General features: G+C 41.2%; 1 protein-coding gene across 1 annotated transcript in view; it reads right to left on the bottom strand.

Moving 5' to 3' along the window:
* APPBP2 (amyloid beta precursor protein binding protein 2) overlaps window positions 1-8,916 on the bottom strand; it is a 58,030-nt gene extending 49,114 nt beyond the window's left edge. The window contains exon 1 of the mRNA XM_008534571.2: window positions 8,460-8,916. Within this exon, the coding sequence (XP_008532793.1) occupies window positions 8,460-8,597 (138 nt within the window). The 5' untranslated portion in view covers window positions 8,598-8,916. The remainder of the gene's footprint in view (window positions 1-8,459) is intronic.
* Between the last annotated feature and the right edge of the window lie 10,465 nt (window positions 8,917-19,381).

The raw sequence follows: 19,381 nt of genomic DNA, 5'->3' as shown, positions 1-19,381 counted from the left end.
AAGTGTAACATACATACAGAGAATGCACAACTCATATTTAAAATGTAAAGCTCAATAAGTTTCCAAAGTGAACACACACACACAATCAACATCCAGATCATGACAGAATGTTATCAGAATCCCAGACATCTCCCTTTATGCCCCTGTGTAGTCACTATCTTCTCAGGTTAACCTCTCCTGACTTCCAACACTTTTGATTAATTCTGCCTCTTTCTGAACTTTATATTAATGGAATCATACATCATATAGCCAGTTTCCAAACTGCACCAAGGTGCCCTGGGGCACTGCAAGATATTTTAAAATTAAGAGAAACAATATTCGACATCTGTACTACACCATGCCACGTACTAGATTGATATAACTCTTTCAATGGCATCTTATCTTTGTGAAGCTACATTGTCAGTAGTTGCTATGATACAAAATAATGTGCAAAAATCAACACGGAACAGAAAATGAGGACGGTGGTGTCCAATCCAATTCCAAGATTTGAGTTGCTGTACAATGCCCAATAAATATACATATTCCATTAGTAAACAATTATGATTATTTAAGAATGAAGTAAAAATCCTATTTTTGTGTCAATTTTTGTGCATTTTTTTTAATGGCTCTTATTTTGTTAAGATGTAAGTATTATTGTTTCTATCTAACTACTTAATGAACAGAACTGTTGGCTATCTCTTTTGGTCTAGGGGTACCATGAACCAAGTGCTATGAAGGGAGAAAGTTTGGGAGCCTCTGGTATATACACCTGTGACTAGTTTCTTTCATTCAGTATCATTTGTTGAGATTTCATTCATATTGTTTCAAACAGTTGCAGTTCATTTTCATTGTATAATATTCCACTATACGACTGGTCCACAATTTATTTATTAATTCTCCTATTGATGGGCATTTGGACAGTTTCTACTTTTTAGTTATTATGAATAGCGTTGCTATGAACATTTATCTTTTTTTTTTTTTTTAGGAAGATTAGCCCTGAGCTAACTACTGCCAGTCCTCCTCTCTTTTGCTGAGGAAGCCTGGCCCTGAGCTAACATCCATGCCCACCTTCCTCCACTTTATACGTGGGACCTCTACCACAGCATGGTGTGCCAAGCGGTGCCATGTCCGCACCCGGGATCCAAACCAGCAAACCCTAGGCCGCCGAGAAGTGGAACACGTGAACCTGACTGCTGCGCCACCGGGCCGGGCCCTGAACATTTATCTGAAGAGTATATATCTTAAAGTGGAATTAGTGAATTACAGGGTACGCACATGTTCAGTTTTAGTAAATAACGCTAGTTTTCCAAAATGGTATATCAATTTACATTCTAACAGTATATGATAGTTCTGACTGCTCCATATCCTTACCAACACTTTTTTCTTCTTCATTTAGTCATTCTGAGGAATGTACAGTAGGACAACAACTTCCCTGAAGACAAAATGAGGTTGAGCCCCTTTTCAAATGTTCGACTGGTCCTTTGAATATCCTTTTTGGATGCCTATTCAAGTTCTTTCCCCATTAAAAAAAAAAGGTTTTTTTTCCCTTAATTTCTAGTTCTTTACCTGCAGGATGAGTCTTTGTCAGATATACATCCTGCAAATATCCTCTCCTACTCTGTGGTGTGGCTTTTTACTCTCTTAATAGTATCTTTTGATGAAAAGATGTTCTTGATCTTAATATAGTTCAATTTATCAAATTATCTTTATACTTAGACCATATTTGTATTCTATTACTAAATCTTTGCTGACATAGTGAAAACTTTTTTTCCTAAAATACGCCTGTTCACATTTAGATCAGCAATCCATCCAAAAATGATTACTGTTTATAGTGTAAGGTAAGGTCATGACACTTTTTCCACTATATGGATACCTAATTGACCAACACCATTTATTTGATTTTCCTTTCCCCATTGCACCACTGTTGTCACTTTTATCATAAATCAGATTACAGTGTATGTCAGTCTGTTTCTGGACTGTCCATCTTGTTCCATTTGTCCATTTGTCTATCCATGGGTCAACAGTCAATATCATATTATCTTAATTGTTACAGCTTGATATTTGTTGGTATAAGTCCTCCAGGTGTTTTTTCTTCTTCTTCATGACTGCCTTGGCTTGCTGTAGCATTTTAATTTGCATTTCAGTTGAGCATCTTTTGATGTTTAATGGCCATTCATATTTTCCTCTTCTATGGGCTGGCTATTCAGATCTCCTGGGTAAGTTGGTTGTCCTTTATGTACTGATCAGTATTAGATCTTTCTGTATTAGGAAATTCAACCCTTACGTGTGAAATGTTGTCAATTTGCACAGTCTTTTTAAAAAATGTGCTGACAATTTTTTCCCCTGTTTTTATGTACTCAAAAGAATCAATTTCTTTTTTTCCCCCCTGGGTTTTGGTCTCACGCTTAGAAAAGCCTTCTCCATGTCATTACAGTGTTGGCAAGATGCGAAATAGAGTTCACCTTTACATTACTTACTTTTATAACGTTTGATATTTTTTTAACTTGTAAATTACCTTAAAAATAACTTCTTTAAAGAAGAAATTTTAGTCATTTCCCACTGCAAGATACTGACCCAATAACTTATTGTGATACTTACATGATTTCATTTGCCATATTTAAATCTTTAATTCACCTGGAATTCATTTTGGTATATGGTATGAAGTAGAGGTTTAACTTTTCCCCCAAACAGCCAGTTGCCCAAGGTATTTTTGAATATTTCCCCCATTTATTTAAAATATAGCATTGTCTCATAACTTTATCATATAGTAAATTCTTAAATATGCTTTCGTTTCTGTCTAGACTATGTTCTGCAAGTCAATTTCTCTCACTGTTCTGACGCCAGTGCTACACTGTTTGAAAATGTGTAACTTTCTAATATACTTGACTTTCTTATAATGCACATCCCTCCTAAGTACTGTGCATCTTCAAAATTTCCTTGGCTCATTTATTCTCATTTAATTAATTCCTCCAGATGAACTTCATATTTAATCAGTTTCCCATATCCACTAAAATTCTGAGAATCTGCCTCAAATTGTGATAAATTCACAGCTTAAACTAAGATCAGTCAACACATATATAACATACTAACTTCTCATCCAGATATACGGTATGGCTGGCTATTTATGTTCTTTTATGCCCCTCTCCCATAAAGCTTTTGTTCTCAATTTATTAATCCTAAGAGCTCTTTACATGAAGAGAGCTGTCAAATATATTACAAGAATTTTTCTCAATTTGTTACCAGCCCACTTAAAAAGATTATCAGAATATTAGTTGAGGCTATATATAGCTATACAACAGAAATAGAAAAAAGTAATACTAAATCAGGTATCAATTTAGTTTTCATCATAAGATTTACTATAAAACCCCAAAATCATCAAGTTTAAGACTGAAAACAATAAATAGAAAACATTACTGAAACACTTCACCTAGACAAAACTTAACTCTATGGCAAATTTTGTAATTGGAACAGGACACAAAATAAATCATCCAGCAGGTAAAATAAAAAAGATCATAAACCTCTTTTTTTTTGGGGGGGGGGGAGGAAGACTGGCACTAACATCTGTGCCAATATTCCTCTATTTTCTATGTAGGATGGTGCCACAGCACGGCTTGATAGGCGGTGTGTAGGTCCGTGCGAACTCCCAGCAGCTGAAGCAGAGCATGCAAACTTAACCACTACACTACTAGGTCAGCCCCCATGAACTTCATTCTTAAAGAACCCAGCCAGGGCTGGCCGCGTGGCCAAGTGGTTAAGTTCTCCCGCTCTGCCTTGGCAGCCCAGGGTTTCGCCAGTTCAGATCCTGGGCGTGGACACGGCACTGCTGATCAGGTCACGCTGAGGCAGTGTCCCACATGCCACAACTAGAAGAACCCACAGCTAAAAATATACAACTATGTACCAGGGGGCTTTGGGGAGAAAAAGGAATAAAATCTTTAAAAAAAAAAAAAAGAACCCAGCCATTCACTCTTTCTTTCACTTGGTATACAATTTTATCATTTCTTCTACTCACCCTATCCACTTCCATACTTAAAAGGTTAAGCACCCCTGGATAAAAACTATTGAGATTCAAAGACATTATTTTGTAGGGTATTGATTATTTATTTTTTTGCTGAGAAAGATTCAACCTGAGCTAACATGTGCCAATCTTCCTCTATTTTTGTATATGGGTCACTGCCACAGAATGGCCGCCAACAAGTGGTGTACGTCAATGCCAGGAACCAAACCCAGGCCACCGAAGTGGAGTGTGCCAAACTTAACCACTAGGCCACCAGGCCAGCCACTGTAGGGTATTGATTTTTACTAAACCATCGATATAAACTGTCAATTTTTTTTTTAACATATTTTCAGTGAACTTCCCATCCCATATACCTCAGCAGCCGTTATCAACTTCAGGTTAGCCTTCCTACATAAAAGCCACCACTCCTATCCCTCCGGCTCAGCAGATGATCTTACCTCCTTATTCATGACAACCATACTTTGTAAACTTACCTATGTCATTAGTTTATGTAAACTTACCTATTTTATTAGCTTATGTTCTTAACTCTTTCCATCTGATCTTAGAGGAAAAGTATTCTTGCTCCAACTCCAATATAAGACTGATAACTTGGGGCTGGCTGGCGGCATAACAATTAAGTTCGCGCGCTCTGCTTCTGCAGCCCAGGGTTCACCGGTTCGGATCCCAGGCACAGACCTACGCACCACTTGTCAAGCCATGCTGTGGCAAGCATCCCACGTACAAAATAGAGGAAGATGAGCAGATGTTAGCTCAGGGCTAGTCTTCCTCAGCAAAAAGAGGAAGACTGGCAGCAGATGTTAGCTCAGGGCTAATCTTCCTCAAAAAAAAAAAAAAAAAGACTGATACTTTAATTTATGTACTGTGAAGGAAGGGGCAGGACTCATTAATTAATGCTCCTGCTCAGGGACTCTGCTCCATAATTTATTTCCCATTGTCTCATTTATGTACTCAAACTCTCACTCTGTTCTGGTTTCTGCCATTTAGACAATAAATATTGTCTAAATTCTTCCATTCTTTTTTTAAGGAAGATTAGCCATGAGCTAACTGCTGCCAACCCTCTTCTTTTCTCTGAGGAAGACTGGCCCTGAGCTCACAACCATGCCCATCTTCCTCTACTTTATATGTGGGACACCTACCACAGCATGGCTTCCCAAGTGGTGCCACATCTGCACCCAGGATCCGAACTGGCAAAGCCCAGGCCACCAAAGTGGAACATGCACACTTAACCACTGCGCCACTGGGCCAGCCCCTTAAAGATTTTTTTTTTAATTTTTTTTCCTTCCCAAAGCCCCCCCATACATAGTTGTATATTCTTGGTTGTAGGTCCTTCTAGTGGGCATGTGGGACGCCACCTCAGCACAGCCTAAAGAACGGTGCCATGTCTGTGCCCTGGATCCGAAGTGGCGTAACGCTGGGCCGCCAAAGTGGAGCACACGAACTTAACCACTCAGCCACGGGGCCGGCCCTCATGCCTTCCATTCCTTAAAAAAAAAAAAAAATCCAGGGGCTGGCCCCATGGCCAAGTGGTTAAGTTCACACGCTCCACTTCTGTGGCCCAGGGTTTCACCAGTTCGGATCCTGGGCATGGACCTAGCACCACTCATCAGGCCATGTTGAGGGAGCATCCCACATACCACAAGTAGAAGGACTTACAAGTGGAATATACAACTATGTACTGGGGGGCTTTGAGAAGAAAAAAAAAAATCTATTCACATTTTTACCCTTTCTACATAAACACCTCTCTCCTTTCCCTTCTTAAGGAGCAGTTAGCATGCCTACTTCTTCACCTCCCATTCATCCCATGATCTTTAAAAGCTTTTAACTGTGCCTTCAACTGCAGCCACTGACAAAAATTAACACAGTGACACTGGACTTCACCAATCAAGAGGAGTGGAGGAATTCTGGGTTCCACAAATACAGTAATTTCGTCTATGACCATGCCTACTGATGGAAGTTGGTACCACTGGAGGAATCTGACTATGAGTTTCTCATTGGCTCTAAATTGGATAAAATTGGAAACCGTAAAACAGTAAGTCTCTTAAAATTTTCAGGCAGCGGGCAGGGGATGAGTATCTCATAAGTATTAAAGTGCTTAAAAAGTATCTTATATTTATGTGTTGATACAGTGTTTAAGAGCAAGCAAAGTTTCCTTCTTATACTTCCATTAGATTCAAGACTGAAGTCCAGGGATTGACTTTCACTCTATCTACTTCTGTAAGAGCTAATCAAAAATTAGTTCTACAGCAGCCGGCCCCGTGGCCTAGAAGTTAAGTTTGGTAGGCTCCACTTCGGCAGCCCAGGTTCGGTTCCCAGGTGCGGTGACATCACTGGTCAGCAGCCATGCTGTGGTGGCACCCACATACAAAATAGAGGAAGACTGGCACAGATGTTAGCTCAGGGCGAACCTTCCTCAAGCAAAAAGAGGTAGATTGGCAACAGATGTTAGCTCAGTGCAAATCTTCCTCAGCAAAAAAAAAATTAGTTTTACAAGGTCTTTCATCAAAATAATCTACTATTTCACAAGACAAAATCTTTCCAAGCAAGAAAGCAAGGTATGCAGGAACTAAATACTAGGTATGAGACCTTGACTAAATTACTTAACTTTCTCACCTATAACAAGGGTTATACCCTACTTTACACTTTGTGAAGATTACACAAGATCACGTGTAAAAGCACTTAACTCAGTTCCAGGCACATGTTGAATACCTTCCCTCACCTTAGTGCAGTGCCATACTTCCAACAAGACACACAACTATTAAGGAATAAAAGCGTACCAAAAAGAAGTATTATTAAAACTTTGTGAACTATGTGAAACAGAAAACATGGCAAAAGCATCTTCTGTTCATACTCTCTAATACTCCTCTTCAAATGAAAAGCTTCAATTAGAAGTGAAAGTTACTAGAAGATATCCAAGAGTTTTGAGGGAAATCAACTACTAAATGTACTTTGATTAAACTTCTAATGATGTTCTCTAAAAAGTGTAAAAGATTACATACAATTTAATAAAACAAAGTTAGCACACACACAAAGCTGCAGTTTCCCAGGTTGAGAAAGACAAATCTAACTCACCCTTATTGGGAGGAATGAATCTTAAATATACGAAATTTCCCTAGACATACCCAAAAGTAAATCAACGTATCAAAAAGAAATATAAGGAGGTTTTTCTCTAAACCTGCCCTCCTAAATAATAACATGAATGACCAAAATTAATCTTCTCCAAAGATTTAGGGGGGAAAAAACATTTTAATTGTTAGAATTGGTGTGAAGCAGCTGAATCTACTAGAATGCAGCAAGTCAGCTGCTTTCTGAAAAAATATTCTAGGGTGGAGAAAGCGGGCAATCTCCCCAACAAAACAACTGCCACAAAACCCCATACATAGACAAGAACATACACATCTGTTAAATATCAGTTTACACTGTTCCAGGGAATTTACAAATCAAGAGGAAGTATTTACGATTTAAAAAATCAATCACACTCTACTCCTGGTCAAATTGTGCATGGGTGGCACTGGAGAACAGAAGCTATCCACGCCGATTCAAGGAAAGAGGACTGAATAATAAATCCACTGTTCACATTCAAATGTGGGGGAGAGAGGAACAGGGAGGCTCCGAGTCCACAAAGTTCTCCTCCCTCTCTGAACACTGCAAAAATTGTCCACGTCTAAAGCCATTTACCCTTGAACCTCCTAGGAGAGTGACTTGGAGACTTTCTGTTCAGATTTTTGAGGGGGAGCGACTTAGGAATGCTGCAAGATTGCAACTTTCAAATACACGAACATGATTTAAATTCTGAAGTATTTTTTCTTTTGGGAAAGAACTGCCCCCTTCCTTTCAAACAGTTTGTCACCACTCCCGTTTTAATGCACTCTCCAATTCAACCCCAAGTATACATAAAAACAAAGCTTTAAAGAACATGCAAGAACACGGCACGACTGTTTCCAGTAATTCCTCAACTCCCTCTCGATTAGGATGAGAAGAGAGAGACGAAGGAATACGAAGCAGAAAAAAATACTTGGGGAGGAAGACGGCGAGAGAAGAAAGTAGGAAAGAGGGAAGGGAGGAGCAGAGCAAAAAGTCCAGCTGATGCTGACACTTAATTGGGAAAAGAGGGCAGAAAATACACCGAAGACACCGGGTGGAGGAGAAGGAATGAGCGGGACGGGGGCGCAATAGACAAAGTCCACGCAAATAGGCCTACTCAAGAGGACCACCGTGGAGGAGGGAACACCAAAAGGGGGAAGACTCATTAGGAAAAGATACCAATCAAGGCCCAGGAGCTTGAGCGCCCGAGGACATAGAGATGGGGTGTTTCCGTCCTGGCAACCCCGAGACCGTAGCAGACGGCTCGGCAGGCGACCCTGCTGCGAGGAGCGCGGGGTTAACCGCGGGGCTTCGCAGACGTGGAAGGGGGTGCGGCCCCAGGGGTTTCGGCAGGAGAGCAGAGCAGGCCCACGGACCGTACCTTGTAGTAAACATCGAACTGGATGTTCTCGGGCAAGGAGCGGATGTCTCGGCGGGAGCGGATGTAGTTGTCCACGACAGCGGAGATGGCGGTGTTATAGAGAGTCTCTGGGATCCACTCTAGTTCCACGGCCGCCATCTTCCTTCCCTCCTCCTCCGCCTCCTCCGCCTCCTCCTCCCGAAGGCCCCCGCCTCCCTCCGTAGCGAACTCCTCTGCGGCCCCGGAGGATTCGGAGGGGCGGAGGCAGCCACGCGGGCACGCGGCAGAAGGGCACGGCCGCCCTGGCTCCTCCGAGGGCGAGCTGTGGGGCGGCCGCAGCGGCCGCGGGCCCAGGGAAAGAGCAGGGCAGGGGCAGCGCGCGGCCGGGCCAAGGCCTTACATTCCGGGTGAGAAGAGCCCGGGTTCCGTCCCAGCGCCGCTCTCTGCAGGGGCGGGACTGCGCGGGCGGCGTCATGACGTCAGCGCACGCCGCCGCGCCGGAGGGAAGGAATGCGGCAGGAGGAAAACTTGGGCAGAGCGGAGTTTTATCCATCCCTCCCTGCGAGGACGTGCTTGCCGAGGGGGCCGGAGTTGAGTGGATGGGGGTAGCGTTTTTCCCCTAGAACAAGTTATTTCATGGTTGTTACCCGCCCATTCCGCGTCGTCCGGACGCATCAGTCCCTTCAGCAAATCCTGCCTCGGGACTTCTGAGGCTCGGGTAAAAGTTTAGATCCTCTCCTCACAAAAATGCGCCATTATCAGTACATTGAAAATTGTGCATTCAGAGAATTCACATTACTCTAGAAACCCTTTCTGAGGCTCCGATCTCTAAGCCGAGTTAACCTCCGGTTCAGGAACTAGAGGTGAGGATGGGAGACTTGCTTTTCGTTGTAAAACCGTTTGCACTGTTTGAACTTTTTACCGTGTTTCTTTTTCCAAACAAAATTTACCCCCAAAAAAGGTCATCAAAAAACAAAAAAGGAAAAGAACTCCTGCTCCATAAGAATTTGGTAGGAAGATTAGCCTGATTATAGGGTTACAAATAGTAGTGAGAGAAAAAGGGCCAACTGGTGGCTGTGATAGGACTTAATGGTAAGGTAGAAATGAAGATTTCCCTTTTCTTCCATGGGTTTTAGTCCTGGCCTCAGGGGATTGTTGAAGAATTGAGTGCTTGTTTCAGCTCCCTTCCTTCCTCTGCCTGAACATCTTGCTATTTGTGTAACTTAATATTCCACGTCTATTTCAAGAACTTAATGCAACATCTTTCTGCTCTAGGAATTTAACAAGGAAATTACTGACCATAATTGATGACCCTGTCAATCTCATAGTCACTCTTTGACAATGTAAACCCTGAAGACAATAATGATAATAATATCCTGACTTTTAGAGCTAAAGGAATTGGAAGTATTGAATTGGAACTCTTCCAGGTAACCCTGGTATTTCAATGTTAAAGAATTAAATAATTTGGTAAAAAGAAAGAAACACACTGGTAAATAAGTGGCAAGAAATAGCATATGTTGGAATATAGGAGGAAGCCATTTGGTGTAAACTAATTCAGCCTGGCTTGTTTTTCCGGCAGGCCTCATGTGGCTATTGAGCATGCATTGTGTATCTGCTTTAAGTATTTACTGTCCCAAAGACAAGAACAATGCCCTTTAAGGTAAAGATGTAACTTCCCCCATGTCGACATTTCCTTAAGGATAAGCGTCTCTCCCTTGGCTGTGGATTGATTACTGACCTGCTGTGACCACCTGCCCCAGATCACAGACCTGCTATCCGCTGTGTTCATCAATTTCTGTGTGAATCACTGTGCCAGCTAGGCAATCTCATGACTATTGTAAAAGGGAGATTCCAATCATATGTGATACACGTTCTTAGACAGTATATAACCACTGTATACACCCCACTTCTTTGGTGTCTCTTCCTTCCTAGGGGAAGGAAGGCCCCAAGCTAGTCCTCAGATCTGGCTCATAATAACCTCACCCCAATTTTGATTTTTAAATTGGTTATGGATTATTTGCGTCAACAGCACTTAGTAATCTTCTCAGTCTATACCAGTGCTTGCTCTATAATTCATGAACCTAGAAGTCGTGGTTGGCCTTAAGGCCTAGGGTTGCCAGACTTAAGTAAATAAATATAAATGCCCAGTTACATTGTAATTTCAGATAAACAATGAATGTTTGTTTTTTTTTTTAGGAAGATTAGCCCTGAGCTAATATCCACTGCCAATCCTCCTCTTTTTGCTGAGGAAGACGCCCTGAGCTAACATCCATGCCCATATTCCTCTACTTTATATGTGGGATGCCTACCACAGCATGGCTTGACAAGTGGTGCCATGTCCGCACCCGGGATCCGAATCAGCAAACCCTGGGGCGCCAAATCGGAACGTGTGAACTTAACCGCTGCACCACCGGGCGGGCCCCCCGAATGTTTTTTAAGTATCTTTCATGCGATAGTTTTACCCAGCCATTCCGAGTCGTTCAAGTGCATCAGTTCCCTCAGCAAATCCTGCATCAAGAGTTCTTAAACATGGATCTTTTCTTGGACCTCTTCCCACAAAAATGCATAATTATCCATGCAAATATTTCATGGGAAATACTTGTACCAAAAAATTATTCATTGTTCATCTGAAATTCAAATTTAACTGGGCTTCTGTATTTTATCCAGCAACCCTGCCTCAAGGGATCCATGAATCCCCTGAAATTGAATTCACATGTTCTAGGACATTTTGGCTGAATCAAGACCAGGGCTTAGGTGCTATAAACAGATTAAGTTGTTTTAGACCCACACATTGATTGCTATGTGGACCTTAGATGCTGCTGGGCAGAGTTAGACATCCAAAAATGTATATAGACAGAGGGGTCTCTATGGAGAAAAGGGCCTCTTGATCCCTTCTTCATTGTTTTGAGATTGAAAGTTATTAAAATGTGTTTGCTGGAGTGGGAAGCCCTGACCAAGAGCAGACAGACTGCCCGAAAAGGCCCCCCTGAGAAACAATTCATTGTGAGGGTTAGAGGAGTCAGGACCAATGGGCTGGCATCTGTACAAAGGACCAAAGCTCAAAGAGGAGGCTTTACTTCAGAATTAGAACCCGTCTGCAGGCTTGGGCCCTACTGGCTAAACAGAGAAACCAATGGAAACTAGGCCATTTTTGTTGTGGACTGGCCTCAACTGAAGGAAGAAAGGTTCTCCCTTGTACCCTAGGAAATTAACGAGCCCCACTCGAGCTGGGATTTGAACTCAATAATTATATTAATACTGCCTTTCATATTTTTGGCTATAGCATAACATTTGAGTTTTCAGTGATCAGGGCCAGATCATAAAGGGGCCTATATGTGATGCTAATGGCTTTAGACTTTATCTTGGCGGTAATAGCACATCCTTAAAGAATTGTAAGCAGGGAAGTAAAAGGATCAGATTTGTGTGATAGAAAAAAGACAGCAGTCATCTATGACCAGCAGAGCCAGAAGAATGTCTAGAATCATGCACTCCCAGCTACGGAAGTCCAGAATACAGAAGAGGCCTGCTTAACTGTCATGGACGCCTACATGTTTTGGTGGACAGAGGTCCTTTGTATCACAAAAGTACCCCTACAGTCCACCAGATCCCCTGTGAGCTTTGACTACTGGTAGCCTCAAATTTCGCAGAAGGCCTTGCACCCTACAGAGCTATATGAGACATGAACCTGGTCCAAAAAGATCCTGAGGATCATAAGAGGCAATACACATTGTGATCATTTTAAAATTGCAATTTCTCCCTTCATCGAGATGTGGGGTCTAAGTACCTTCCTCTTGGATCTGATTGGATTGTGTCTGCTTCAACAGATGGAATACAGCAGAAGTAATGTTAGGTCAGAAAAGGCCATACAGAGTCCACCTTCTTCTCTGGAATATTCTCTCTTGGATTCTTGAGCCACCATGTAAAAAGGTGAACTACCCTGAGGCCACTATGCTCTCAGAAAGTCCAAGCCACATGGAGAGGCTACTTGTAAGCACTCTGGTCAACAATCCAGCTGTGTATAGCCCTTGAGTCATCCTAGCTCAGGTACCAGTTGTTTCAGTGAAGAAACCTCCAGATGATTCTGCCTCCAAGACATTTGAGTCACCCTCAGCCACTTCACTGTTCCCAGATGAGGACCCAAACATCATGGAGCTAAGACAAGCATCCCTGCTCTGCTCTGTCTGAATTCCTGACCCACAGGAGCATAATAAAGTGGTTGTTCATTCATATCACTAAGGTTGGGGTGGTTTGTTATGCCACAGTAGGTCATTGGAACACCCCATTCCAATCCCCTAAAGTTCCCAGGAACCCATCACTTTAGACTCCATATTGAACCTACTCCCTCTCAGGACTACATATTACTAAGCATTATGAATTCCTTCATGAAAATAAAGCAACTCATAACCTGTACTGCATAATTGTCTTAACTTTCTCACTATGGCTCTGCTACACTACTTATAAAAGTGAGCTGCCTAACTATAGAGTATCAGAATGGAGACAATGATTTTTGTCTTAAATTTGACGTCTTTTCTGGAGCCCTCCAAGTCTAAATTCACGTATTCAGCACCATCAACCACAGACCAACAATCACATGGACTTCATCAATAGGGTTGTCAAGGCCCATCTATGGCACCACACATCCTGTAGACAAAATGACTGGGTTCTGAACTTACAATCAAAGAACAGAGCAAGGCTTTGCCAACAAGTTCTTGTCACTTGGGGAAACGATGTGGATAAGGAATCTGGACCAATTCTCATCCCTCAATATCTGCAGAGAACCCTAGGGTTTCCCGGACATGTTCATAGTTACTGTCCATCTGGTTTTGACCCCTTTAGATTCACCCTATTTGCTACACGTGGCATTCTGTCTTCAAAATTAATCCAGACTGCTACCTAACAGGATGACCCCCATTCTTGATCTCTACTGTCTTCATTAACATACATAACACTCCCATTCGGCCTCAAGAAGCAATGGAAAACATACCCTATCATTTGCCACTCCTTCTTTTGAGGAAGCCCACTTGGAACCTGCCCTGCACACAGTCTGCCTACTTACCCTGACAATCAGAAGTAGAGAATCAGTGTAGAAGGTCTGAATGGTTTTGTATTTGTACTGCTAATGCTGATCTGATATATGGAACAAGGCCTAAGGGTCATTCTTTGAAAGACATGTAATCAATAATAAGAATACAGTGTGAGAAATACTGTGATAGAGTTTGCAGGGGATATTATGGGAGTACTGAGGAGATAACGAGTTGGTTTTGGATGTAATGATGTTATAACATTCCAGTATAGGTCAATTCTCAAAGTATTTTCAGTTGCAATGAAGTTCATAGGAAAAACACTTGAGCAGATTTACTTGAACAGTTCTAAGTGGGTTCATTTCACCTTGACATTACATCTCCAATTTCTGAGAAACTTTCTAATTATCAGAATGTAAAAAATACATGACAAATTGTGAAACAAAGTTGTGTTCTTTATTTGTGACAGTGAAAAGTTATGGCTTTTACGATGAGATAGAAAATAGGAACAAGATAAACTATATGTAAAGTGATATATAATTATAACTCTTGAGCTATCTAATAGAGAGAGGGACCATACTCCAGCCTAAGCATATCCCATCTACTTCCAACACTCCACCAAAAATTTTAGTTAACAGGTACAAATGACACAGATTTTCAACTTAGAAGACAAAATATATGGCAAGGCTATTTACTGAGCTTCACAACGTGCTGAGGAGTTTGGGTCCAGTTTTGAATTTTTTAAAGATGATGTATTTATAAGATACACAGGCAGACTTGGGAAAGGTTTCAAGAGCGGGAAAAAAACTGATAATTGTTGATAAAAGTCAAAGACAAGAGAGTATATTAAAAGAAAGGAAGATTATGTAACTCAAGAGAGAAGAAAGGGGCCAGCCCAATGGCGTAGCGGTTAAGTTCACACATTCTGCTTCTGCCAGCCTGGGGTTTGCCGGTTCGGATCCCGGGTGCAGACATGGCACCACTTGGCAAAAGCCATGCTGTGGTAGGCGTCCCATGTATAAAGAAGAGGAAGATGGGCACAGATGTTAGCTCAGGGCCAGTCTTCCTCAGCAAAAAGAGGAGGATTGGCAATATTTAGCTCAGGGCTAATCTTCCTCAAACCAAAAAAAAAAAGAGAGAAGAAAAAGTTAGGAGAGGCTGGCCCCGTGGCTGAGTGGTTAAGTTCACAGGCTCTGCTTCGCAGCCCAGGGTTTTACCAGTTTGGATCCTGGGCGCAGACCTAGCATTGCTCATCCAGCCATGGTGAGGCAGCATCTCACATAGCATAACTAGAAGGACCTACAAGTAGAATATACAACTATGTACTGGAGGGATTTGAGGAGAAGAAGAAGAAAAAAAAAAAGATTGGCGGCAGATGTTAGCTCAGGACCAATCTTTAAAAAGGAAAGAAAAGAAAAGAAAAAGTCAAGAGGTCATATTATAATCTGCCCTGTAACATCTCTTATAATGGTGTCTTATATTATAAGTTAATTATAGCATATGTGGATGCCTTATCTCCCCAACAGGCTCATAAGCATCTTGAGGACTCAACAATAAATATTGTGTATTTCAGATACCAAGCCTTGTACAGACATAGGGTGAGCATTCTGTAATTGGATTAATAAATGAATAGATAATCCCACCTCTCTTTAGGGAGAAAAGAAGCCACACAGTTTGCTGCATCACAGAATATTTACTTCCTTTAAACTCAAATTTTCAAAAACATACACTTTATTTTATTTTATTTTTTTGGTGAGGAAGATTGTCCCTGAGCTAACATCTGTGCCCATCTTCCTCCATTTTGTATGTGGGATGCCACCACAGCATGGCTTGATAAGTGGTGTGTAGGTCCTCACCCAGGATTTGAATGCACAAACCTGGGCTGCCGAAGCAGAGGGTGTGAACTTAACCACTAAGCCACCAAGCTAGCCCCAAGAATATGCACTTTAAAATATTTTTTTCCTTTTTAAAAAATTGTGGTAATATATACATGACATGAAATCTACTATTTTAACCATTTTTAAATGTACAATGCATTGGCATCAAGTACATTAACAATGTTGTGAAACCATCACCACTATCCATTTCCAGAACTTTTTCATCATCCCAAACAAAAACTCTGTCGGGGGCTGGCACCGTGGCCGAGTGGTTAAGTTCACGCACTCCGCTGCAGGCGGCCCAGTGTTTCATTGGTTCGAGTTCTGGGCGTGGACACGGCGCTGCTCATTGGGCCACGCTGAGGCGGCATCCCATGTGCCACAGCTAGAAGGACCTGCAATGAAGAGTGTACAACTGTGTACCGGGGGTGCTTTGGGGAGAAAAAGGAAAAAAAATAAAATCTTTAAAAAAAAAAACCTCTGTATTCATTAAACAATAATTCCCCATTTTCCCCCTCTTCCCAGCCCAAAGTAATCTCTAATCTGCTTTCTGTCTCTGTGAGTTCGCCTGTTCTGGGTACCTCATGTAAGAGGAATCACAATATTTGCTCTTTTGCATCTGGCTTATCTCATTTAGCATATGTTTTCAAGGTTCATTCATGTTGTAGCATGTATCGGAATTTCATTCCTTTTTAAGGCTGAATAATATTCCATTGTATGTATACACCACATTTGTTTATCCATTCAACTGTCTCTGGCCTTTTGGGTTATTTCTACCTTTTGGCAATTGTGAGTAACACTGCTATTCACAATTCTTTCAATTCACAATTCTTTCAATTCACAATTGTTTTCAATTCTTTTGGTATATACCTAGAAGTAGAATTGCTGGATCATATGTAATTCTACATTTAGGTTTCTGAGGAACTGCCAAACTGTTTTCCACGGCAGCTGTACCATTTTATGTTCCCACTAGCAATGCATAAGGGTCCAATTTCTTCAAATCCTCACTAACATTGTTACTTTCCATTTTTTTATAATAACCATCCTAATGAGTCTGAAATGGCATTAAAATATTTCGTGTTTCACAAAAATTCACATTAGAGTGATGAACCATCCCAGTAAGAATGATACCAAACCTCTTGGCCTCAAGTTTGTGTGCCCAATGCCCAGCAAGCCAAATACTGAGACATCAGTGGTTAGAGATGGAGATAGATTTATTTGAATTGGCCACAAGAGTAGGTGGGAGCCTGGGTTCACTCAAATCCGCCTCCCCAAAAACAGAAAGCAGGGGGTTTTTATAGAGCCAAGGGGCTTGGCAGGTTGAGCTTCAGGGAAACAAAAGGGTCACTCCCTTAAGCCCCTGGGCAATCTGACTTCTGGATGTCACAGCTGCTGAGGGCCATCCATCAGATGATTGCAACCTCCCCGAAGGCACTCTCTTTCTCCTGCAAAACAAGCTCACAAATCCTTAAGACCCCGAGTCGTCTCCACAAGTTAAACAGGAAAAACAGCAAATTGGTTTAATATCTACAGTACCCCTCAGAACCAGCTTCAAGAAGAGAAAGTAGATTAAATATATAGTTGAAGACACTAAAGTTACATTGGAACAAACGTTTAGGCAATACATATAAGAACTTTAAAAAATGTTAATTTTTTATAGACTTAATTTAATTTATAGATGTTTCCTCACATGTTCAAATAGACATATGTATAAGGATGTTCATACAGCTCGTTTATGCAGTAAGATATCAGTTTTAAAATATGAACAGCAACCCCTCCCCCCATCGAGGCAGCAGATAGAATAATTCTATGCTCGTTTGTTTTAAGTGAGAGGACACAGAAGAGGGAAACAAGGAGCCTTTTCTTTGCTTTTGCATTTCAAAAGTCCAGGCCCCACAGGGAAACAGAAAGAAATCATATGCATGGACAACACAGTAGATTTGATGAATAGAGCTTTTCCATTCCTTACACCACCAGCTTTCCTGGAAAGGAGAAAGTAAGAAGGAGGGAAGCCCAGAGTGGAAATTATAGGAACTTGATTATGGAGAAAGTGCCCTATATCCTGTCCATTCGCCACCACTACCCCCACTCCACACCCCTGCGTGGATCCCAGAGTAGAAATGAAGATAAGATTAGCTGGGGGAGGCAGGGAACTGAGGGCAGAGGGTCATTTTCATAAGTAGAGTCCAGAAAGGCAGTGGGAATAGCTGCCTGATAGGCCCAGGCAGGTGGGTTTTATACAACATCACAGGGCTCCCAGCATGAGAAGAGAGAAGTAGAATGACTCTAATTACCGGGGGTAACCAGCATCAATAAAGGGCTTTGAACAGTCCAAGAATTGCTCAAAACAACAGAATGATTTCTGTGTGCTCAAGAGCTTTAGGGATTTGGCCACTGGCAGCCTGTCACAGGGGCTGACAATTCCAGGGTGCCTTTGAGGAAGGAGAGAGAAATCTGTCTCTGAAGAACCTCTCAGATCCTGATCACTAACAGCATGAAACAGCTGCAATCATTTTGGGTCCTTGGGTTACATGACTTAGCCTTCAAATTCCAGGGATAGAGAGTCTGATCAGTTAGCTTGGGTCACATGTCCACCTCTGGCCAGGGGAAGACAAGGCAAAATAATTGACTATTCACCAAGACTAGTAGAAAAGGGGTAGTTACTTAAGAAAAAAAATCAGGTGATGTTACCAAGAGATGAGGTCAAGGATGTCTGGCAAGCAAAAACTATGGATGTCTACCACAGCTGAATTCACCAAGTGTATTTACTGCATCAAAGATACGATACTTTAAATTAAAAAAAGTCAACTTTATTAAGGCATAATTTATATACAATAAAAGTTATACATTTTAGAACCAGCCCTGATGGCCTAGTGGGTAAAGCTCAGCATGCTTTGCTTCAGCAACCTAGGTTCAGTTCCTGGGCGTGGACCCACAACACTCGTCTGTCAGTAGCGATGCTGTGCTGGTGGCTCACATAGAACTAGAAGGATTTACAACTAGAATATATAACTATGTACTGGGGTTTTGGCAAGGGGAGGAAAAAAAAAAGAGAGGAAGATTGTCAACAGATATTAGCTCAGGGTGAATCTTTCTCAGAAAAACAAAAAAAGTTATACATTTTAAGTGTACAGGTTGGTGACTTTTGACAAACGTACACACATATGTAACCACCACTCCAATCAAGGTGTACATTTCCATCTGCCCAGAAGTTGCCTGCCACCCCTTTGCAGAAATCTCCCCAGCTGCCCGACCCCAGGCAACCACTGATGTGATTTCTAGTACTACTGATTAGTTTTATCTGTTTTAGAATTTCATGTAAATGAAATAATAATCTAAAATTTTTTATATTTCATTTTATTTTCTATTAGCTTCTTAGCTATACCTCTTTTTATTATTTTTCAATGTTTTCCCTGAGGCTACTAATACATGTTCTTAGCTTGCCGGAGTCTACTTAGGGTCAATATTGTATCTCTTCATGCTTCCCACTTCCTATTTTCTACTTGACCCTTACTCCTACTTCTCTGACATGTCTCACTTCACAGTGAAATAACTTTACAACAAATGAAAATTTACAAATAAATTCACATGCCATCCTGTACTTTATATGATTGTTCTTATATCTTTTCCTTTTATGTTTGTTATAAGCCCCTCCTTACATTTTTTGTTCTTTTGTTTTAAATGGTCATTGTCTTTTAAGCAAATTACAAGAAGAGAAAAACAGTCTTTTATATTTTCCTGCTTATTTACATTTCCTGATACTCTTGCTTTCTTTGCAGTAGATCCGACTATTTGGAAAGATACAATCACTTTTTAGACCAAATTTTCTTTTAAATATTTTTTGCTCTACTAACTTATATTCTTACCGGTAGTGCAGTGATTTCCTTATATAAATGTCTGAGCAAGTTAGGAAATATAATGGAAGAAAACATTTTAAGAGCAATAAAAACATAAACTACTGAAGAATAAAGTCAACAAGAAATGTGAAAGACCTATGTGAGAAAAGCTAGAAAACAATAAAGAGATGTACAAGAGGCTTTTAATG

This window comes from Equus przewalskii, chromosome 10 (genome assembly GCF_037783145.1).
Source record: "Equus przewalskii isolate Varuska chromosome 10, EquPr2, whole genome shotgun sequence".
Classification (NCBI taxonomy): Eukaryota; Metazoa; Chordata; class Mammalia; order Perissodactyla; family Equidae; genus Equus; species Equus przewalskii.
Note: the sequence above shows the minus strand (reverse complement) of the source record. Positions and strands in the feature narration are given on the sequence as shown.